The sequence below is a fragment of the Salvelinus namaycush genome, chromosome 32, assembly GCF_016432855.1.
Source record: "Salvelinus namaycush isolate Seneca chromosome 32, SaNama_1.0, whole genome shotgun sequence".
NCBI classification, from domain to species: Eukaryota; Metazoa; Chordata; class Actinopteri; order Salmoniformes; family Salmonidae; genus Salvelinus; species Salvelinus namaycush.
The window spans coordinates 22,275,373-22,300,506 of NC_052338.1; the positions used below are offsets into that span (position 1 = coordinate 22,275,373).

General features: G+C 42.7%; 1 protein-coding gene across 1 annotated transcript in view; it reads left to right on the plus strand.

The window, feature by feature from the left end:
• Window positions 1–25,134, plus strand: part of LOC120027058 (CUB and sushi domain-containing protein 3-like) — a 704,521-nt gene that overhangs the window by 208,431 nt on the left and 470,956 nt on the right. Inside the window, exon 4 of the mRNA XM_038971903.1 lies at window positions 11,428–11,622. Coding sequence (XP_038827831.1) covers window positions 11,428–11,622 — 195 coding nt within the window. The remainder of the gene's footprint in view (window positions 1–11,427; window positions 11,623–25,134) is intronic.

Sequence of the window (25,134 nt, forward strand, 5' to 3'; positions counted from 1 at the left end):
TCTGTTATGTCTTTTTTGCAATATGTCGGACCCGAGTAAGACTAGCTGTCACCATTCGCGTCGGCTTATGGGGATCCAAAAAATTATAAAACCTGTTGAGTTAGCTAGGGACGATCGGTAAATTGCACAATGTACATGGGACAATATGTTAAAATTCCAATAGCTCCTTCAATGACTTAAAACCCTCAAACCAACTATAAATTTTAGAAATTCATATACGAATATTAAAAGCATTTAATGACAAAACAAAAAGATGTGCAACATGAAAATATTGTCTCATTTACATTGTGTAATTTATTGACAGTCCCTAACTAGCGCTGGAGATAGGCTATCCAAAGTCAAACCAATTTTGCCACGGTCGCACAAAAGCCGGCTGAAACTAAATGGCAAAATTATTTTGCTAACTCTTCCCACTTGCGAACACACACAAGAAACACTCATAATCAAACCACACCCCGAAACAAACTCAAGTTTGAATGAACTCATGCCCGCTAGCATTTCTTAATGAACCAAATCGAAATCAAGGCAAAATCAGCAAGTGCGATCGCCCTTGAAGATTATCTCATATTTTAGATTGTGACACTCTACCGAGTGCTATGGTTAATTATTTCTGGAGATTTTGTTTCTCAATCCAAGCAAATATCACATACATACAGTAGGCTGTAGTTGCATTCTAAATGGCATCCTATTACCTACATTTGACCAGGGCACACAGAGCTCTGGTCAAAAGTAGTGTACTATATAGAGAATAGGGTGTCATTTGGGACGCATTCAGATTTCAGTTTAATCTACAATTGTATATTGATTTTCCGTGGTTCCATTTTTCCATCATCCATTCCTTTTCTTCTGTGCTCTCCGCTCTTTGGGTGGGTGGTTGCCTGGACTGCAGCAGAGCAGTCAGAGCTGTGAAGCAGATAAAACCTCTGGAACACGTTTAGGGGTTTACAAAACAAACTCCGAAGTACATCCAAGTTTACAAATGCAATCGATAGACCTCGCATTAGCCAGCAGTCTGGACAGGAAGGCCGGAACATTGAGGAAAATACCCTGTCTGGCACCGTGGTGGGATGGAGAGTCCTGGCCAGGTCCTGGGTCTATGAGCCGCCTATCAGCCTATCAGAGAGCAGGGCTGTGGCAGTAAGATGAAGATGGATGACTACTGGAGGCTGGAACTAGCACTCTTCAGATAAGCATTCTCCAGAGAGGGACAGATAATTTGGCTGCTAAAGCCCCATCTCCCTTTGAAACACAATCAACCCCCAAGGTTGAATCTCTAGCACTCCAGCTACTGTATCCCTACTCCAGTGCATGGCTGAAGGCAGGCAGGCAGGCAGGTCTGGCAGGCCAGACACGAAAACAGGAGAAAGTTGGCTGATTCGTCTTTTTAGAACACCAAGGGCACCATGAGGTTATTTATTTTACAATGATTTTTACTGCGGTTAAGGCCTGGTCCCTTTTGAGTCTTTCTGCCATTGCCAAAATGTCAAGAGCTGGTCATAAACTGCTAAAATAGTTGTGAATGTACTTTATGGTTTTGTCTTAGTACTATTCAGGGTAAATTATGACAAGAATAGGGTCGTTTAAAGTCAAATATTGATGGTAGTATACCATTTTCAAGGTGTTGAGTAGTTCAGGCCCAGACTCTTCCATCTCTTTGTTGAGCTCTAAAACGGTCTCGTTCCCAATCTAAAGTAAACTTTGCGTATTCAATGGAGGCAGTACTCGCATGAATACTTCTGCCATAGATGATAAATCTCTCTACACCTAATTTTCTACCTTGGGAGGGAGCTCAATTCATCTTTATGTCGTCTTTAATTTGACATTTGGAGATATAAACTGCAGGTCTAGGAGATGTCAAAGAACTTAAACTACAATGGACTTCTTCCCTAAATTCTCCATCTTTGCATAGTTAAGCGGTTTGGAAAGTTTCTTCAAATACGTTTCACTGCCTTTCAGTGACTGCCAGGCAGCCAACAAGTATAGTTCTGGGCAGAATGCCTTTTTAGAAACAGTGACTGTTTAGTGATTACATCGTGGGCATTTATTACATATTAATGCAACATACAGATTATGTTTCTGTTGCATAATACGTACATAGCACCGGTGGTGGAAAAAGTACCCAATTGTCATACTTGAGTAAAAATACCTTAATAGAAAATGAAAAAGTCCCCCAGTAAAATTCTATCTGATTAAAAGGCTAAAAATATATATATATATATAGATATATATTTTTTATATTGAATGTTTAAAACATACAATATACTTGCAGTGAAACCGCTCAACAACTGCATCACATTAGTCATCTAACAGACTCCCATCCAGAGTGACACACAGAAGCAACCAGGGTCAACGTTCAAGGGCATGTCGACAGATCTCCCACAAGGTCAAAAATGGGGACCCGAACCAGCGATCCATCAGCCACCGGCCCAAGTTCCCAACCGCCAGCCCTCCAAGATCCCCCCCACAGTTCCCCAAGAGCTGCTCCCCAACCATCCGAGACCCCCCCAAACATTTTTTTTTTCAATAAAAAATAATTCCACCCCTCCCCCAATGCACTAACGACCAACAAATGAACAAAAGAGAAAAAAGAAAACAACAATGCAAAAAACAACAAAGACATCAAGGACAAAAATCATAACAGCAAGGCCAACTGAATATGTTTGAGTGCATGTATGTCACTATTTACCTGTGTGTGTGTTGATGTATGTGTGCATTTGAATAAGAGTGTGTGTATATACATGTGTACAAACACCTGCACGGCATCAGCCTCAGGTAAACCGGCATTAGCTGTAAAAACACTGCCCCTCACAGTGTCATTCAGACATACTTTTATCTTTGACCGTCATTCTATCCCCCACCCAACAACTCCACTCCCACTTGTCTCCAATTCCACATCCCAACCCTTAGCTTCCCTCAGCCCATCCCACCTATCTCTGCTTGCCACCCTCTTCGGATTTCTACGCACCATACACTACTGTTCAAAAGTTTGAAATGTCACTTAGAAATGTCCTTGCTTTTGAAAGAAAAGCACATTTTTTGTCCATTAAAATACCATCAAATTGATCAGAAATACAGTGTAGACATTGTTAATGTTGTAAATGACTATTGTAGCTGGAAACGGCTGATTTTTTATGGAATATCTACATAGGCGTACAGAGGCCCATTATCAGCAACCATCACTCCTGTGTTCCAATGGCACTTTGTGTTAGCTAATCCAAGTTTATCATTTTAAAAGGCTAATTGATCATTAGAAAACCCTTATGCAATGTTAGCACAGCTGAAAACTGTTGTACTGATTAAAGAAGCAATACAACTTCTTTAGACTAGTTGAGTATCTGGAGCATCAGCGCTTGTGGGTTCGATTACAGGCTCAAAATGGCCAGAAACAAAGAACTTTCTTCTGAAACTCGTCAGTCTATTCTTGTTCTGAGAAATGAAGGCTATTGCATGCGAGAAATTGCCAAGAAACTGAAGATCTCATACAACTACTCGTACTACTCCCTTCACAGAACAGCGCAAACTGGCTTTAACCAGAATAGAAACAGGAGTGGGAGGCCCCGGTGCCTTACTGAGCAAGAGGACAAGTACATTAGAGTGTCTAGTTTGAGAAACAGATGCCTCACAAGTCCTCAACTGGTAGCTTCCTTAAATAGAACCCGCAAAACACCAGTCTCAACATCAACAGTGAAGAGGCGACTCCAGGATGCTGGCCTTCTAGGCAGAGTTCCTCTGTCCAGTGTCTGTGTTCTTTTGCCCATCTTAATCTTTTCTTTTTATTTGCCAGCCTGAGATATGGCTTTTTCTTTGCAGCTCTGCCTAGATGGCCAGCATCCCGGAGTTGCCTCTTCGCTGTTGATGTTGAGACTGGTGTTTTGCGGGTGGCAAGAATTCTATATAATAATTTTAGCTGAGAAGCAAGAAGTCCTGAATCTTGCGTCGTTTTATATATCAACTCATACACCCTGTACCATGGAATCGGTACATCAAAAATCTCTTCCCAACTATTTTGCAATCTGTATGGCACAGCTGTCAACATCCTGGTCCTCAAATGAAACTGGTATACTTTCCTATTTATGCTATTTTTAATCTTCCGCCAGTTTTGATCCTTTATATTGGGCAGACAGACCAGTTCCCTATCTCCTCTTGTTGTAATCAATTGGTTCCATTTTACAATATAATTTTAAAACAAAATACCCTTTTCAAACATCTTTCCCATAAATACAGGTATTTTATCAACCAGCACATTTGAGTTCAGCCATGATATTTATTGTAATATTTGTTCTATCTTTTCAGGGGTATGACATTTAAATTGTAGCCAGCTCTGCAATGCTTGTTTGAAAAAGAGAGATACTTTGAAAAAAAAGTATAATAATAATTTTCAGTTAATCGAAAATTAGACATGGCATTCTGCACAAAGGCAAAAAGGCAATTTGTAAACAATGGATGAGCTTTTGTTAGTAATCTCCTTGAGAACCATTTAGGGTTCAAGTAAAACTTTTGAATAAGGGAAGCTTTTAGAGAGAGGTTTAATGCTTTTATATTTAATAATCTCAAACCACCCTATTCATTATATAGATAGGCATGCTTTATTTTGTCTGCTTTAGCGTGTAGCAAAATATTTTTTGCTCATATGATTTGAATAATGAATTATCAGGAGGCAGAGCTATAAGTAAGTGAGTAAACTGAGATATGACTAAGGAGTTAATCAGGGCAATTTTTACATAAATAGACAGGTATTTACCTCTCTATGGTTGTAAGATCTTGTCTATTTTTACAAGTTTTCTATTGAAATTCATTGTGGAGAGCTCATTTACATCTTTTGTTTTATGAATGCCAAGTATGTCTACTTCACCGTCAACCCATTTTATAGGTAAACTGCAGGGTAATGTAAAAGTTGTATTTTTTAAGATCCAATACGTAATATTGTACACTTAATTCATAATTCGTTTTTAGTCCAGAGAGTCCAGAAATGTTATCTAGATCTTCAATGAGACATTGCAGGGATCTAGCTTGCGGACTTAATATAAAACTTGAGTCATTGGCATACATGGACACCTTTGTTTTTAAGCCTCTAATCCTCTAATGTTGTTATTTGATCTGATTTTAATAGCTAGCATTTCGATGGCCATAATGAATAGATATGGTGACAACTCTTCTTGACAATTCAATACTCTCTGAGAAGTAGCCACTTTTTACTCTTTAACACCTAAGGATGTTATATATTACTTTGACACATTTTATAAGAGAATCACTGAAATTGAAAAAATCCAGGAATTTATGAATAAAATCCAGTCTTACTTTATCAAATGCCTTTTCAAAATCCGCTATAAATACCAGGCCTGGCTTCTTAGACATTTCATGATGTTATATTATTTCTAGTAGTTGTCGTATATTATCTCCAATGTATCGTCCATGTAAAAAACCTGTCTGATCAGGATGAAACCTGGTAAAACCTTTTTAATTCTGAGTGCTATGTATTTCGCTAGTATTTTTTCATCAACAACATTGAAGTGTAAGGGGCCTCCAGTTTTTTAGATAGACTGGCTCTTTATATTTGCCATCTGGGTCTTGTTTTAATAATATAGAAATCAGACCTTCCAACTGAGTTTCTGACAGACTACCATTTCTATAGGAGTAATTAAAACAATCTAACAATGGAGCTTTTAGTATATCAAAAAAGGCTTGATATACTTCTACCGGTATGCCATCAAGCCCTGAGGTTTTTCCAGACTGAAAGGATTTAATAGCCTCAAAAAGTTATTTGTCTGTAATTTGGTCTTCGCAGGGATCTTTCTGTACATGTGTTAATTTTCAATTTTTTTTATTATTTGGAAAGAATTCCTTACAGTAATCGTCATTCAGTTGGTGAGGTTGAGATGGAAAAGAGAACATCTGCTTAAAATATGTAGCTTCCTCTTCAGTAACGAGTTTCTGCAAAATCTTTTTATTAGAGTTCCTGTGTTTGAGATTCAGGAAGAATTTGGTGCATTTTTCTCCATATTCCATCCAGTTTGCTTTATTTTTGTAATAGATTACATTGGATTGTTCTTGAATCAGTTCCCCCAGTTCTTTTTGTTTTTCCTCTAACTTATTTTGTATCTCCGTAGTATCGTTTGTATTGCTATCTACCTGTACTATTAGTTCATGGATTTCTCTTGTTAGTCTTGTCTTTTTAGCCAGAAACTGCTTTTTTATTATTGATGAATATTGAATTGAATGACCCCTGAAGGTACATTTAAAGGTATCCCAAACAATAAGGGGATTTGCTGAACCTATATTATACTGGAAAAAATCTGTTATAAATTATTTTGTCTTCGTTAAAAATTCATTATCCTCCAGTAAACTTTGATAAACTGTCCAATATCCCTGTCCACTTGAACATTCTATAAGAGTTATTTGAAGGCCAATTAGATGATGATCCGATCGCATTCTGTCTCCTATTAAACTGTTTTAACCTTTGATTCAAGAGAGAAAGAGACAAGAAAGTAGTCAAGACGACTAGCTTGATTAAGTCTCCTCCATGTATATCTCACTAGGTTGGGATTTTTTAGTCTCCAAATATCCACTATTTCTAATGTGTCCATAATATTTGTGATTCCCTTAAGGGCACGGTGATGATAGTTTGTGGAGTTATTTCCTTTACGGTCCATTGAGGTTCTTAACACTGTGTTAGTCTACCACCATAATGATTTGATAATTTGTTGCCTGTAAGTTCAATAAATTGGAATAAATATTTTCGAAGAAGTATGGATCATCCTGATTTGGACCATATAGATTAATGAGCCAAATCCATTTTTCATCCACTTTCATATTAAAAAAGATCCACCTTCCTTGCGAATCGTTCTTGACTATTTGCACATTCAGATCGAAATGTTTATTAATTAATATCATCACACCTTTTGAGTTCCTTTGTCCATGATAGAAAATTATTTCACCACCCCATTCCTTTTTCCATGCAACTTCATCAAGGATGTAGAGTGAGTTTCCTGTAAACAGTATATGTTGTATTGCTTTTCTTTTAGCCATCTAAAGACTGATCTTCATTTAAAAGTATTTGTTTTAAAATATACTACTTTTGATATAAGTATCAAAAGTAAATGTAATTACTAAAAGTATAAATTATTTCAAATTCCTTATTAAGCAAACCAGACTGCACCATTTTCTTGTTTTTAAAATGTACGGATAGCCAGAGGCACACTCCAACATTCAGACATAATTTACAAATGAAGCCAGTGTGTTTAGTGAGTCCGCCAGATCAGAGGCAGTAGGGATGACCAGGGATGTTAGGTTGATAAGTGCATGAATTGGACCATTTTCTTGTCCTGCTAAGCATTCAAAATGTAACAAGTACTTTTGGGTGTCAAGGAAAATGTATGGAGTAAAAAGTACAATATTCTCTTAAGGAATGTAGTGAAGTAAAAGTAAAAGTAGTCAAATATATAAATAGTAAAGTAAAGTACAGATACCCCCAACAATTACTTAAGTAGTACTTTAAAGTACTTTTACTTTAGTACTTTACACCACTGCATAGCACATAGTCTGGTGAATGATCTAAAGTTGTGTTAACAGATGTAAAGTCCCCTTTCCATGTGACAGAAAAGTTTACATCTACTTACTTTTTGATCCTAGAACAGACAGTCCCCCATAACTCATCCAATATGAAAGTATTCATATTATGCTCTCTGGAAAATAGTATTTTGTAGAATAAACCCAAAGGCCGCTGTATTTCTCCTCATTTAAATTGCTCTGAGGCCCGTCTCTATGTCACTCACGCACGCACGCACGCACGCACGCACGCACGCACGCACACCCACACACACATACACACACACACACACACACACACACACACAAACACACACAGTGAGTTGTCAGAGGTGAGGCAGGGCCACTGTTAAAGCTCTCAGGCACGTTTGTTTGTCACGCTAGTTTATCTACCCAGACGAGAAGATTTGTGACCTTTATCAAATCCCACCTGAAGTTTTTCTTCAAGTGTATGGTTTTCTATTTGTGAATTATAAACTAAATGCATCACTAACTTCTTCACAGAGCTAGAGGACCGTTTGCTTCCTCACGGTCCAAGGTGTCAGTTATTTTTTTGTTTTCTCTCTCTCCCCCCCTCTATCTCTCTCTCTCTCTCTTTCTCTATTTATTTCTCTCTATTTCTATCTCTTTCCCACATACTCTCTTTCCCTCTCTATCTCTCTCTCCCTTATCCTCTCTGTGTCAGTTTATTTCTTTCATTTTCTCTCCATTGATATCCCTGTGGTTTCAATAGACCATTGATCTCTATCAATGGGAAGGACTAACTGATAGCGTTCTCAAGGCTCCTGTCCATGTTCCACTGTCTCAGAACCATTATATATCAATAACCCTATTAGAAAATAGGAGTTATTCAGAACATGATCAATATCTCTAGTAGACAATGGTAGTCATTCAGAACCATGATATCAATATCCCTAGTAGACAATGGTAGTCATTCAGAACCATGATATCAATAACCCCAGTAGACAATGGTAGTCATTTAGAACCATGATATCAATAACCCTAGTAGACAATATAAATATTTCCGAACGTGATACTAATAACCCTAGTAGACAACGGTAGTTATTCAGAATCATGATATCAATAACCCTAGTAGACAATGGTAATATTTTACAACCATGGTATAAATAACCCTAGTAGACAATGGTAGTATTTTACAACCATGGTATAAATCACCCTAGTAGACAATGGTAGTATTTTACAACCATGGTGTCACGTTCCTGACCTGTTTTCTGTTGTTTGGTATGTGTTTATTGGTCAGGGCGTGAGTTTTGGGTGGGCAGTCTATGTTTTCTGTTTCTATGTTGGTTTTGGGTTGCCTGGTATGGCTCTCAATTAGAGGCAGGTGTTTGACGTTTCCTCTGATTGAGAGTCATATTAAGGTAGGTTGTTCTCACTGTTTGTTTGTGGGTGATTGTCGTCCGTGTCAGTGTATGTTCGCACCACACTGGACTGTTTCGTTGTCGTTAGTATATGTAGTCTGTTCCTGTTCGTGCGTTCTTCATGTTTTATGTAAGTTCTCTCGTTCAGGTCTGTCTACGTCGTTTTGTTGTTTTTGTAAAATTATCAAGTGTTCTTCGTGTGTTTAGTTTCGTCTTGTTAATAAAGTTCATTATGTCATCATACCTCGCTGCAAATTGGTCTTCCGATCCCTCTCTCCTCTCCTCGTCCGAGGAGGAGGAGGAATATTACGACGACCGTTACACATGGTATAAATAACCCTAGTAGACAATGGTAGTCATTCAGGACCATGATGTCAATAACCCCAGTAGACAATGGTAGTCATTCAGGACCATGATGTCAATAACCCCAGTAGACAATGGTAGTCATTCAGAACCATGATGTCAATAACCCTCGTAGACAATAGTAATATTTCAGAACCATGAAATTAATAACTCTAGTAGACAATGGTAGTATTTCAGAACCATGATGTCAATAACCCCAGTAGACAATGGTAGTCATTCAGAACCATGGTATAAATAACCCTAGTAGACAATGGGAATCATTCAGATGAATGATATCAATAACCCTAGTAGACAATGGGAATCATTCAGATGAATGATATCAATAACCCTAGTAGACAATGGGAATCATTCAGATGAATGATATCAATAACCCTAGTAGACAATGGTAGTCTTTTATAACAATGATTTAAATATCCCTAGTAGACAATGATAGTATTTTACAACCATGGTATAAATAACCCTAGTAGACAATGGTTGTCATTCAGAACCATGATATCAATAACCTGGCTTAAAATGGTAGTCATTTAGATCCATTATATCAATAATCCTAGTGAAAATCGTAGTCATTCAGAACCATGATATAAATATCCCTATTCAACAATGGTAGTCATTCTAATAAAACAGAAGAGGTCACAATTGGAGGTGTTGCAAATTGTGCTGCAGTTATTACCTGATGCCCATGAGCTCTTGAGCCCATCCACCACTAAACCAACACACACACTAACCCACACACTCAGACGCACGCACATACACACTCACACCCTTTAGGTATATGAGACTAATGATGATCTCCCGTTGTTAAAAAGGAAGACACACACGCTGGCTGTTAGCCTAATGAGTCTGTTTTCATTCAGGCTATTTTACAACATCAGGACCAAGGTAATTAGCACAATTAAATTAATAAAGTTGGCACACCGATACCTGCAGACATCCGTGTCTGTCACTGTGTGTGTCCCTCGGCTAACTGTGTGTGTGTGTACAGTATGTGTGTGTGTGTTTGTGTGTATTACGTAGAAAGACTCATGCACAGTAGAGCATGTAACGGTTAGACCATGTTCCCTCCCACTGGCAGTGTGAAGGGAAGGAACAGGCACTTTCTTCTTTGCCCCAAAGCCTTGCTCTAAAGTCACAGAAAAGAGGATTCGAGTATGTTCTGACTGATTTGAAGATAATATCCTCCATGATCAGACACACTTTTACTATTCCCCTCTTTCTTATTCCCAGTGTTCACAATGTGTTTTATTGGTAATAAGAGTCATTCCCCAGCAAATCCACTGAGAACTGTTCGCCTGAGCATTAGTTGGCTGGCTGACACACTGGAATATAATGGGAGCAACCAGCGATGGCTAGCTGTACTTCTATTGGTCTACTCTCACAATCCTCTCTCTCTCGCTCTCTGTCTTTTGCTCTCTTGCTCTCTCTCTCTCTCTCTCTCTCTCTATATATATATATCTCACTCACTATTTCTCTGTCTCTCTCTTCTCTATACATATATCTCACTCTCTCTTTCTCTCTCTCACTCTCTCTAGATCTTTCCCTCTCTCTCTCTCTCTCTCACTCACTCTTTTTCTTTCTCTGTCTCTCTCTATCTCTAACTCTCTGAATCATATATATCTCTTCTTCCTGTCTCAGTATCTTCTCTATCTTTTTGACTCTTTTTTTCACTCAAATACTGCACATATTACTCATTTTTCTACAGTATCTTCTTTCTCAGCCAGTATATGGTTATCTTGTCTTGCTCTCCCAGCATGAAGCTAAAGCTGAACCCAACCCACCCAGCACAATGTGAATGCCCTTGGCTGTTTCCACTGTGTCCCTACCTTCAGATGTGCAGTCAAGTTCCATGTGAATGCAGCACTGAACTGCATGTAATTGCAGTGAGGGAGCCGCTGCCATTTTCCGCCTGGCTTGATACTCAGTTGAGTTGAGAAACATGAGAAAGAAGGAGGGATGGGGAGAGAAAGAGGGGGAGAGAACGAGGTAAGGAGGGAGGGAGGGAGAGAAAGAAGGGGAGAGAGAAAGATAAATAAAGGGAGAGAACGGAGGGAGGGGGAGAGAAGCAGAGAAAACCAACCATGTTTAATTTCTTACACAACCGGGTACTTAATGTGTGCATCTCCCCTCTTGTCCCCATCAGAACTGCAGATCAGTGCCTGTGGAAACCCCGGGGTACCTCCCAAAGGCATCCTGGTCGGGACACGCTTTAACGTGGGGGACAAGATCCACTACAGCTGTGTAACTGGGTACGTCCTGGATGGGCACCCCCAGCTCACCTGTGTCACCAATGCGGAGAAGGGTGCCGTGTGGGACTTCCCTGTGCCCATCTGCAGAGGTGAGAGTCCATGCCCTGGCCTGTTATTGTGTGTGTGTGTGTGCGTGTGTGTGTGTGTGTGTGTGTGTGTGTGTGTGTGTGTGTGTGTGTGTGTGTGTGTGTGTGTGTGTGTGTGTGTGTGTGTGTGTGTGTGTGTGTGTGTGTGTGTGTGTGTGTGTGTGTCATAATGTCAGTGACAGCTGCATGCTAATGATATGGGAGTGTGTCAGTAGAGATGGTAGGCTGTGTGTATGGCAGATGTGTAATACATTTGTCCAAATGTGGTTGTGTTTCCTTTGCATCTGTGGGTGTTCATCTGTGAAAGTTTCTGTGTGCATGTCTGTGTCCCTTTTGTGTTTTTGTGTAACCTTTTGATGGGGAGAAAATGTGTGGGTGTGAGAGGGAGAGAGAGTGAGAGAGCGAGACAAGGAGTACAAGCATGTGCGTGGCCAGGTATCTGTCAGGGTTTTGCACACCGTAAGAGAGCGTTCTGACTATGTACACCATCCTATCATCTGGATAGTCCCAGAGTGGATAGTTTTATGTATTTTGAAAAATGTTCAAACAGTTTATTGGTAACATTTTCCAGTATGTGAGAACTCATACACTACATGACCAAGAGTATGTGAACACATCTCATTCCAAAATCATGGGCATTAATATGGAGTTGGTCCCCTCTTTGCTGCTATAACAGACTCCGCTCAACTGAGAAGGCTTTCCACTAGATGTTGGAATATTGCTGCAGAGACTTGCTTACATTCAGCCACAATGGCATTAGTGAGGTCAGGCACTGATGTTGGGCAATTAGGCCTGGCTCGCAGTTCATCCCAAAGGTGTTCAATGGGGTTGAGCTCAGAGCTATGTGCAGGCCAGTCAAGTTCTTCCACACCGATCTCGACAAACTATTATTATTTCGTGATATCCAATTGGTAGTTTGTCTTGTCCCATCGCTGCAACTCCCCTACCGACTCAGGAGAGGCGAAGGTCGGGAGCCATGCATTCTCCAAAACACGACCCTGCCAAGCCGCACTGCTTCTTGACACACTGCTCACTTAACCCAGAAGCCAGCTGCACCAATGTGTCAGAGGAAACACCGTCCAGCTGGCGACCGGACGTCAGCTTGCAGGCGCCCGGCCCGCCACAAGGAGTCGCTACAGTGTGGTGGGACAAGGAAATCCCGGGTGGCCAAACCCTCCCCTAACCCGGACCACACTGGGCAAATAGTGCGCCGCCTCATGGGTCTCCCAGTCTCGGATCGAACTGCGATGCAGTGCCTTAGACCGCTATGACACTCGGGAGGCCACTCGACAAACTATTTCTGTATGAACTTCGCTTGCACAGGGGCATTGTCATGCTGAAGCAGGAAAGGGCCTTCCCCAAACTGTTGCCACAAAGTTGGAAGCACAAAATCATCTACAATGTCATTGTATGCTGTATCATTAAGATTTCCCTTCACTGGAACTAAGGGGCCTAGCACGAAACATGAAAAACAGCCCCAGACCATTATTCCTCCTCCACCAAACTTTACAGTTGGTGCTATGCAGCATTCTTCTGGCATCCGCCAAATCCAGATTCACCCATCAGACTGTCAGATGGTGAATTGTGATTTATCACTCCAGAGAACACGTTTACACTGCTTCAGAGTCCAATGGCGGTGAGCTATACAAATCAAATCAAACTGTATTTGTCACATGCGCCGAATACTATAAGTGTAGACTTTACCGTGAAATGCTTACTTACAAGCCCTTAACCAACAGTGCAGTTAAAGAAGAACATATTTATCCAGTAAACTAAAATAAAAAGTAATACAAAAAGTAACACAATAAGAATAAGAATAACAAGAACGAGGCTATATACAGGGGGCACCGGTACCGAGTCAGTGTGTGGGGGTACAGGTTAGTTGAGGTAATTTGTACATGTAGTTGGGGGTGAAGTGACTATGCTGTAATGCGATGCTACTGGCGGCAGAGAAGTCAGGCGCAGGAAAGCAGAAACTGATTTACAACGGTTGTGTTTAATAACCATAAACCACCATCAACAGAACAATAAAATAAATGGGTCAAACAAAACCCGGTACATACCAGCATACCGTGCATAAGCACTACAACAAACAATTACGGACAAGGACATGAGGGGGAACAGAGGGTTAAATACACAACATGTAATTGATGGAATTTGAACCAGGTGTGATGGAAGACAAGACAAAACCAATGGAAAATGAAAAGTGGATCGGCGATGGTTAGAAGGTCGGTGACGTCGACCGCCGAACGCCGCCCGAACAAGGAGAGGGACCAACTTTGGCGGAAGTCGTGACATATGCAAAGATAATAAACAGCGAGTAGCAGTGTACAAAAGGGAGGGGGGTTGTCAATGTAAATTGTCCGGTGGTGATTCTATTAATTGCTCAGCAGTCTTATGGCTTGGGGGTAGAAGCTGTTGAGGAGCCTTTTGGTCCTAGACTTGGTAGCAGAGAAAACAATCTATAACTTGGGTGACTGGAGTCTCTGACAATCGTATAGGCTTTCCTCAGACACCGCCTATTATATAGGTCCTGGATGGCAGGAAGCTTGGCCGCAGTGATGTACTGGGCCGTTCGCACTACCCTCTGTATCGCCTTACGGTCAGATGCCGTGCAGTTGCCATACCAGGCGGTGATGCACTTATTGATGAAGCTGATGACTGAGGCGGTGTAGTCCTCAATGCCATTGAATGAATCCCGGAACATATTCCAGTCTGTGCTAGCAAAACAGTCCTGTAGTGTAGCTTCCGCGTCATCTGACCACTTCCGTATTGAGTGAGTCACTGGTACTTCCTGCTTTAGTTTTTGCTTGGAAGCAGGAATCAGGAGGATAGAATTATGGTCAGATTTGACAAATGGAGGGTGGGGGAGAGCTTTGTACGCATCTCTGTGTGTGGAATAAAGGCGTTCTATGATTTTTTTTCTCTGGTTGCACATGTGACATGCTGGTAAAAATTTGGTAAAACTGATTTAAGTTTTCCTGTACTAAAGTCCCCGGCTACTAGGAGCGCTGCTTCTGGGTGAGCATTTTCTTCTTTGCTTATGGCCTTATAGAGTTGGTTGAGAGCGGTCTTAGTGCAAGCTTCGTTCTGTGGTGGTAAACAGACGGCTACGAATAACATAGATGAGAACTCTCTTGGTAGATAGTGTGGTCTACAGCTTATCATAAGGTACTCTACCTCAGGCGAGCAATACCTCGAGACGTCTTTAATATTAGACATCGCGCACCAGCTGTTATTGACAAATAGACACACATCGTCTTACCAGAGGTAGCGTCTCGGTTCTGCCGGTGCATGGAAAATCCCGCTAGCTCTATATTGTTCGTATCGTCGTTCAGCCACGTCTCGGTGAAACATAAGATGTTACAGTTTTTAATGTCCCGTTGGTAGGATAATCTTTTTTTTTTTTTTATCCCCTTTTCTCCCCAATTTTCGTGGTATCCAATCGCTAGTAATTACTATCTTGTCTCATCGCTACAACTCCCGTACGGGCTCGGGAGAGACGAAGGTCGAAAGCCATGCGTCCTCCGAAGCACAACCCAACCAAGCCGCACTGCTTCTTTAACACAGCGCGCCTCCAACCCGGAAGCCAGCCGCACCAATGTGTCGGAGGAAACACCGTGCACCTGGCCCCCTTGGTTAGCACGCACTGCGCCCGGCCCGCCACAGGAGTCGCTGGAGCGCGATGAGACAAGGATATCCCTACCGGCCAAACCCACCCTAACCCGGACGACGCTAGCCCAATTGTGCGTCGCCCCACGGACCTCCCGGTCGCGGCCGGCTGCGACAGAACCTGGGCGCGAACCCAGAGACTCTGGTGGCGCAGTTAGCACTGCGATGCAGTGCCCTAGACCACTGCGCCACCCGGGAGGCCCTGGTAGGATAATCTTAATCGTAGGTCATCAATTATATTTTCCAATGATTGCACGTTAGCAAGAAGAACGGAAGGCAGTGGGAGTTTACTCGCTCACCTACGGATTCTCAGAAGGCCGCCCGATCTGCGTCCCCTTTTCCTGCATCTTTTCTTCATGCAAAAGGCGGGGATCTGGGCCTGTTCCAGTCAAAGCAGGATATCCTTCTCGTCAACTCGTTAATGAAAAAGTTTCTTCCAGTCCGTGGTGAGTAATCGTTGTTCTGATGTCCAGAAATTATTTTCGGTCATAAGAGACGGTAGCAGCAACATTATGTACACAATAAGTAAAAAAATAAGTTAGACAAAATGCAAAGAAACTAACAAAATAGCACAATTGGTTGGGAGAATGTAAAACGTCAGCCATGTTCTTCGGCGGCATCTTTCCACCTCTGCAGCCACGCTTGGCATTGCACATGGTGATCTTAGGCTTGTGTGCGTGCGGCTGCTCAGCCATGGAAACCCATTTCATAAAGCTCCTGAAGAACAGTTTTTGTGCTGATGTTGCTTCCAGTGGCAGTTTGGAACTCGGTAGTGCGTGTTGCAACCGGGGACAGACGGTTTTTACGAGCTACGCACTTCAGCCCTCACGGTCCCGTTCTGTGAGCTTGTGTGACCTACCAATTTGCGGCTGAGCCGTTGTTTCTCCTAGACGTTTCCACTTCACAACAGCACTTACAGACCGGGGCAGCTCAAGCAGGGCAGAAATTTGATGTACCGACTTGTTGGAAAGGTGGCATCTGATGACTGTGCCACGTTGAAAGTCACTGAGCTCTTCAGTAAGGCCATTCTACTGCCAATGTTTGTCTATGGAGATTGCATGGCTGTGTGCTCAATTTTATACATCTGTCAGCAACAGGTGTGTCTGAAATAGCCGAATCCACTCATTTGAAGGGGTGTCCACATACTTATTATATATAGTGTATTTCAGAGCGGAATCTATAGAAAACAGAATCCATTTTCCCATGAGACAAAGGCTGTCTCCTCTGCCACTGTGAGTTAACTGCGACGGCAGTTAGACACAGAATAGAATCACAGTTGTGAGCAGACAGGATATTTTCCATAAGAGCTGTGGAAAGTTATTCATAAACTACGACATTATCAGCATATAGGAACACACACACATCCACCATCAGCATACAGAGGAAGAAGCCTGTGATCCGCTGCACTTGCTTTAAACACATCCAGATTTATTGTTCCTGTGTTGGGGCCAATTATAATGTGCATTATCCATGACCGTTTTCAAATAAGAGCCTCTTCATAGACAGCCGTGTGCCTCCGCCTGATATGTCCTTAATAATGAGTCTGAGATGAAAGCAACGTGCTGGATAGAATTACCATAGCCCCAGTCAATGGAGTAATTGCACAATAAGTATTAATGTTACCCCTCCCTCCGGCAATGCAAAGCCATCCTGCAAATAAGTGCATATTAAAATAAACCATTAAGTGATCCGTAATTGAACAAGGTTGTTTCGAAAAGGTGAAATTAAACAGAAATTGGTTGGAGTAGCAAGCCTGGACCATTTCAGTGAGTGAAATTGGAAGGGTAGAGGGTCAAAGGGAAAATAAACCCAGATCCATCGGCATTACGAACCTATTATCTGTGTCGCCCTATGGTCATTCAGCATGTGGTTATGAATAAGCACAGAGTAAAGTGAGGCTGTGGTCAAAAGTAGTGCTCTATAAAGGGAATAGGGTGCCATTTAGGATGCAACATGTGTATACAGGATGTTAAATATACTGTATACTGTACAATAGAATCCTGTTCATATTGTCCTCATGACATTGGTTGTGAATAAGTTATTCACATTGTAGTCCATTCTTTCTGCATTTCAATCTCTCTACAATCCTTCAGGGTGACTTCTGGTAATGAATACGTACTAAGTGACTTTAGCTCAGTGGAATGTCGTGACAGAATTCAAGCGTCAATCACAAATCACATATGTGTTCAGGAAGTGGTGTGACACAAAACTGAACCGTAACCTACATGCTCTTAATAGATGCTCAGCCTGCAATTTGTTGTCCCAGATCAGATCATGTGATATCTCTTTACATCTGGAATTCAATCACCAATAATTTCCTGTTTAAATAGAAGAACTCAAAATGGCCTCCACATCTTTAGTAGAAGGCGGGAGGCCATCGGTTCCATCACAATCGGCCGGGTGAATTATCTCGAGTAAAGCAATTCATGCATAACCACAAGCGAGCATTCAGAAGATCATCTAGAAATGTACATTCTGACTGGGGCTTGTGCTCTTTGTATATTAGTGGGCCAGGGAGCCACTTGCTGAGGGCTAATGTGATGAGAATCTCAATGGCTGATCTGCTGCCTGCCAAGACCCTGGCATCGGTACGAATTGATTTTTTGCAGGCTTTCTTCAACCCTCAAATAAAAATGAGAGACTATTTTGCTGAGTTGAAGGCCAACTACCCATTCCCTGGACATGATAAGATATGCGTTTGCCTTGCATGAATGTTTGAGGGGGGAAAAGTAATACGTACACTGACAAAACTCCAAATTAGATTGGCTTGGAGTTGAATGGGAAATACACACTGCTGTGTGTGTGTGTGCTCTGTAAAAAAAAAGTTTCAACTAAGTACTTTATTATTAAGTAACTGGTTCCACAGTCTTTTTTTGGTTACTCAACTTTTCGGTCAAAGTGTTACCTAAACTTAATATGTTTAGTTGGCCCAAACTTAGCTACAACATGAGAAAACATGTCATCAACTTAAAATTATGTGTTTGCTCAAATTGTCTCATAATGTTCATTTAACTAGAAATGATTACTTGAGCATCTTACCCCCCAAAAAGAAAGACTATAGAACTAGTTACACAAACACAGTGCTTAAAACATACAATATTTTCAACAAGTTGACATACATGATTATATTGTGTGTGTTCATATATACAGTAATTAATATTCAACATGTCCTCACCTCGGATTTGAACTTACAACCTCTTAATTCACAGCATACCAATAGCCCTGCTACGCAGTGGCGATTTGAGCAGGTAAATGTTGATGGGCCAAAAAATTCAAATGTGGGATACATGCCAGCAAAGCCACTACACTACACAACACTAAACAATACATGAATTGCACTACACCACTGCTACACCTGGCTATCAGCGAGCCTTGTCTGGCAGCGAAACAGTTCATTCAGCCTCATTTACTGCCTTTAAAAAAAACATAGCTGTTATGGCTGACTTGCTTAAAGAAATGCAGTTTCTACTGACAATGAAGATGTACAAACTATGGCATAAGAGGATGACAAGCGGATAAGAGGCAATCCGTAATTGAAAAAAGACATTAATGAGCGAGCTAGCACGGACGTAGTCAGTATAACTATTTGTTCAGCACTTTTGAAATGTACAGGGACAGAATTCAGAAATGGTCCGTTCTTACAGTTTTCTCCCTGTACACCAAGTCAGAACCGTAGGATAACTGAAAATCAAATCAAATCAAAGTTTATAAGTCACGTGCGCTGAATACAACAGGTGTAGACCTTACAATGAAATGCTTACTTACAGGCTCTAACCAATAGTGCAAAAAGGGTTATAGGTGAAGGGGGCAGACAATGAAAGCTCTTACAATATTCGATGATTACATTTCTCAAAAACAGGTTATAGGCTATATGTGCACCACCAAGTCAGAACAGTAGGCGAAATTAAGAGGTGAAAATAGACTAAATTATAAGGGTGAGGTACATGTGTTGCTAACAGCTTACTACACAGCATACATTTAGTGTTACTTTCTTAGCTACAGTATACATATCTCATTTATGCAGACGCATACAATACATTTTTGGACTCACCTTGTTGAGCTGTGCTCACTTAAACAGGAATTTGGCACGGCAGTCTTTGTGGTCAAATTTTCATCAAACTTTGTCATCAAAGTCTGGATTTACTCTGGATTTATGGTGCTTTCAAGACAACAGGGACCTCAGAAAAAAAAGTTGAATCATGATGACATCAGCGATCTTCAGGTCGTAGCTCTAGAAAGAGGCCCAAGTTCCCAATTTTACAATTCCGAGTTAGATGAAAGTTCAAAATTGATTTTCCCAGTCGTATCTCATTTTTCCTGAGTTCCCAGTTGTCTTGAACTAACTAAAGACAGATTTTGCAATTCCGAATTAGCAGTTGATTTGAGAGCAGCACAAATCATGCTTCATTGACAGCATGGCCAATGTTGAATGTTTATAATTTTAAACTAGGAAAAGAGACCCTTAATCTTAGCAGGCTAATAGCAGGCTAATGATTGCTTTGCAATGCATGCAGTTAGCTACTGATTCCTTCCAAATCACTCATTGTTGAATTTGCAATTTCCAACTTGTTGTGTAATGTTCATGTCCAGTGGCTCATGAGCACCGATACATTTGATCTAGAATTTCTCTTCATATGACAAGGATTAAAAAGGATTTGGCAGTAGATTGTCGACTTGATGTTGTCCAATCAAAGTCCAATCAAAGCTACTGTAGATATAACGTGATCATTTTATCTGGGGCCAATGACCTTGAGCCTTCTTGGATGGGCACTTCTTATGTAACTCTATGGCAGCTCCCAAGGGGCTAGAATTTTAGAGCTCTACCCTTAGACTTGGCGGTGATGTAGTATACCCATGAGTGACAGAACACTGTGCCAATCACGGCGCAATGCTCTGTATTTTCTGCTGGCTTGCCCAACCACCACAGAAAGCTCTGAGCTAGGCTGAAACACCTGCATTTTGGAGAGGCCTTACTTAAGAAAACAAAAAAGAGACCATGTTTGTATGCGGCTTTATTAACTCAAATATATATGTTTTTTTTAACATTGTTTGCAAACTAATATGTGACACGTATTAATGCCAAAATAGCATGCAAAACAGGCAAGCCCCCCCCCCCTCAAAACTGCCCTGAATGACGGGTCACCACTGTTGTTACGCCACCATTATTAATGTATAAATTAACATGCACAATGTCAACATGTGTCAAATATATGCGTAGAAAACATTGTATGATAAAAGTACGGTATGTGTAACCAGTTGCACAGCCTTTTTTAATTAAGATGCCTAAATTATAATTTATAGGTGAATTAACATATGAGACCATTTTAAATGGACTGAATGTTTGCCAACGTTTTGGCCGACTCTTTTTTTCTTCAGGTAACACTTGGTACGAAAAGTTTAGTAAACTAAAAAAGGCTGTGGAACCAGTTACTTAATAATAATTAGTTGAAACAAATGAATTTGTGGGTGTTTTTTTACAATGTACATTAGCATCATACTTACCATTTAATGCACATTTCCTCTATTTAAACAGTGGGAGCACCCTTCGTGCTTTACAGAATGATTTAGTGTTTTTGTTCCATCTAAATAACTGTAATCAAGGAACATTTTGTATTTAGTCCTATATAAATGTCAGTGCAATGTTAAAATGTTACAGTACAGTTTAATGAATGCACACACAGCTTGATGTTTGAAAGCTTAAAACAACTTTATTATAATGGGATCCTTTATAAAGCATGATATAATTTACATGCAGTTTAGTGTGAATGCTATGACAAATATTTTTATGAATACCAGAATGCAAGTCTAATCAGTGCCCCACACCTTTCAGTTAATTAGTAATAATTGCCAACGTAACTGAAGTCATGGCTCCAAAAACGGTCAGTAGATATTTTTGTTTAACAGTTCTAGTTAACAGTTTAATGCTGTTCTATTTACTATAGAACAGTATTTCAATTGTTTCGAGAACAGTTTTAAAATCCAGGCTGCCCAATTCTGACATTTTGTCACAAATTGGTCTATTTGACAATAATTGGGAAAAATATCAGGATTGGGCTGCCTGTGTAAACGCAGCCTAGGATGCCTATCTGGAATCTTCATGAGTGTGTGCTGCAAATCTGCCAAGCCTGAAATAGCATTTCTCTCTGTTAAACTTTGGTGTCGAATCAAATCAAATAAAAAAAAATATTAGTCACATGCCAAATACAACAGTGAAATGCTTACTTCGTTTAAAAAAAATACGGATAAGAATAAAAGATAAAAGTAACAAGTAATTAAATAGCAGCAGTAGAAAAATAACAATATATACAGGGGGGTGCCGGTACAGAGTCAATGTGCGGGGGCACCGGTTAGTTGAGGTAGTATGTACATGTAGGTAGAGTTAATTAAAGTGACCATGCATAGATGACAACAGAGCGTGGCATTGGTGTGGAGAGGGGGGGGGGGGAGCAATGCAAATAGTCTGGGTAGCCATTTGACTAGATGTTCAGAAGTCTTATGGCTTGGGGGTAAAAGCTGTTTAAAAGCCTCTTGGACCTAGACTTGGCACTCCGGTACCGTTTGCTGTGTGGTAGCAGAGAGAACAGTCTATGACTAGGGTGGCTGGAGTCTTTGACAATTTTTAAGGCCTTCCTCTGATACCGCCTGGTATAGAGGTCCTGGAAGGGCAGGAAGCTTGGCCCCAGTGATGTACTGGGTTGTTCACACTACCCTCTGTAGTGCCTTGCGGTCGGGGGTCCGAGCAGTTGCCATACCAGGCAGTGATGCAACCAGTCAGGATGCTCTCGATGGTGCAGCTGTAGAACCTTTTGAGGATCTGTGTAACGATCGTCGTCATATTCCTCCTCCTCGGATGAGGAGGAGCATGGATCAGACCAACACGCAGCGAGGTATGTGGACATAATGATTTATTAGACAAACGACGAAACACAAAATAACACTTTAGAAAAACAAAATAACAAAACGAACTAAACAGACCTAAACTTACGAACTTACATGAAACGAAGAACACACGAACAGGAACAGACAAACCGAAACAGTCCCGTGTGGTAACATGTACTGACACGGAAGACAACCACCCACAACAAACAATGTGAAACAACCTACCTTAATATGACTCTCAATCAGAGGAAACGCCAAACACCTGCCTCTAATTGAGAGCCATACCAGGCAACCCATTAACCCAACATAGAAAACACATAACATAGACTACCCACCCAAAACTCACGCCCTGACCAATTAAACACATGCCAAACAACAGAAAACAGGTCAGGAACGTGACAGAACCCCCCCCTCAAGGTGCGAACTCCGGGCGCACCCCTACAACTCAAGGGGAGGGTCTGGGTGGGCATCTGTCCGCGGTGGCGGCTCCGCCGGTGGACGAGGACACCACTCCACCACTGTCTTTGTCCCTCTCCTTCGCGTCCTTTGAGTGGCGACCCTCGCCCCCGACCATGGTCCAGGAACCTTCACTAAGGCCCCTCCTACATAGAAGAGACAGCTCAGGACAGAGAGGTAGCTCAAGACAGAGAGGTAGCTCAGGACAGAGAGGTAGCTCAGGACAGAGAGGTAGCTCAGGACAGAGAGGTAGCTCCGGACAGAGAGGTAGCTCCGGACAGAGAGGTAGCTTAGGACAGAGGGACAACTCTGTACTAATGGCAGCTCCGGACTGAGTGGCAGCTCCGGACTGGGTGGCAGCTCCGGACTGGGTGGCAGCTCCGGACTGGGTGGCAGCTCCGGACTGAGTGGCAGCTCCGGACTGAGTGGCAGCTCATGACTGAGTGGCAGCTCATGACTGAGTGGCAGCTCATGACTGTAGGGCAGCTCATGACTGTAGGGCAGCTCATGACTGTAGGGCAGCTCATGACTGAAGGGCAGCTCATGACTGGAGGGCAGCTCATGACTGTAGGGCAGCTCATGACTGGAGGGCAGCTCATGACTGGAGGGCAGCTCATGACTGGAGGGCAGCTCATGACTGGAGGGCAGCTCATGACTGGAGGGCAGCTCATGACTGGAGGGCAGCTCATGACTGAAGGGCAGCTCATGACTGTAGGGCAGCTCATGACTGTAGGGCAGCTCATGACTGTCGGGCAGCTCATGACTGTCGGGCAGCTCATGACTGTAGGGCAGCTCATGACTGTAGGGCAGCTCCTGACTGGCTGGCGGCTCAGGCAGCTTCTGACTGGCTGGCGGCTCTGGCAGCTCCTGACTGGCTGGCGGCTCTGGCAGCTCCTGACTGGCTGGCGGCTCTGGCAGCTCCTGACTGACGGACGGCTCTAGCGGCTCGGGACAGACGGGCGGCTCTAATGGCTCGTGGCAGACGGATGGCTCAGAAGGCGCTGGGCAGACGGATGGCTCAGACGGCGCTGGGCAGACGGATGGCTCAGACGGCGCTGGGCAGACGGATGGCTCAGACGGTGCTGGGCAGACAGATGGCTCAGACGGTGCTGGGCAGACGAGCAGTGCAGGCGGCGTTGGGCAGACAGCCGACTCTGACCTGCTGAGGCGCACAGTAGGCCTGGTGCGTGGTGCCGGAACTGGTGGTACCGGACTGGAGACACGCACCTCAAGGCTAGTGTGGGGAGCAGGAACAGGGCACACTGGACTCTTGATGCGCACTATAGGCCTGGTGCGTGGTACCGGAACTGGTGGTACTGAGCTGGGGCGGGAAGGTGGCGCCGGATATACCGGACCGTGCAGGCGTACTGGCTCCTTTGAGCACTGAGCCTGCCCAACCTTACCTGGTTGCATGCTCCCCGTAGCCCGTCCAGTGCGGGGAGGTGGAATAACCCGCACTGGGCTGTGTTGGCGAACCGGGGACACCATGCGTAAGGCTGGTGCCATGTACACCGGCCCGAGGAGACGTACTGGAGGCCAGATATGTTGAGCCGGCTTCATGGCACTTGGCTCAATGCTCACTCTAGCCCGGCTAGTGCGGGGAGGTGGAATAACCCGCACCGGCCTATGAACACGTACAGGAGACACCATGCGCTCTACTGCGTAACACGGTGTCTGCCCGTACTCTCGCTCTCCACGGTAAGCCCGGGCAGTTGGCGCAGGTCTCCTACCTGACTTCGCCACACTACCCTTTAGGCCCCCCCCAAGAAATTTTTGGGTTGTACTTGCGGGCTTCCAGCCTTGCTTCCGTGCTGCCTCCTCATATCGTCGCCTCTCCGCTTTAGATGCCTCCAGCTCCGCCTTGGGACGGCGACACTCCTCTGGCTCTGCCCAGGGTCCTTCTCCGTCCAGAATCTCCTCCCATGTCCAATCCTCCTTGACCCACTGCTGCTGTCGTTGCTGTCCGTTAACCCGCTGCTTGATCTGGGTTTGGTGGGTGGTTCTGTAACGATCGTCGTCATATTCCTCCTCCTCGGATGAGGAGGAGCATGGATCAGACCAACACGCAGCGAGGTATGTGGACATAATGATTTATTAGACAAACGACGAAACACAAAATAACACTTTAGAAAAACAAAATAACAAAATGAACTAAACAGACCTAAACTTACGAACTTACATGAAACGAAGAACACACGAACAGGAACAGACAAACCGAAACAGTCCCGTGTGGTAACATGTACTGACACGGAAGACAACCACCCACAACAAACAATGTGAAACAACCTACCTTAATATGACTCTCAATCAGAGGAAACGCCAAAGACCTGCCTCTAATTGAGAGCCATACCAGGCAACCCATTAACCCAACATAGAAAACACATAACATAGACTACCCACCCAAAACTCACGCCCTGACCAATTAAACACATGCCAAACAACAGAAAACAGGTCAGGAACGTGACAATCTGAGGACCCCTGCCGTATCTTTTCAGTCTCCTGACGGGG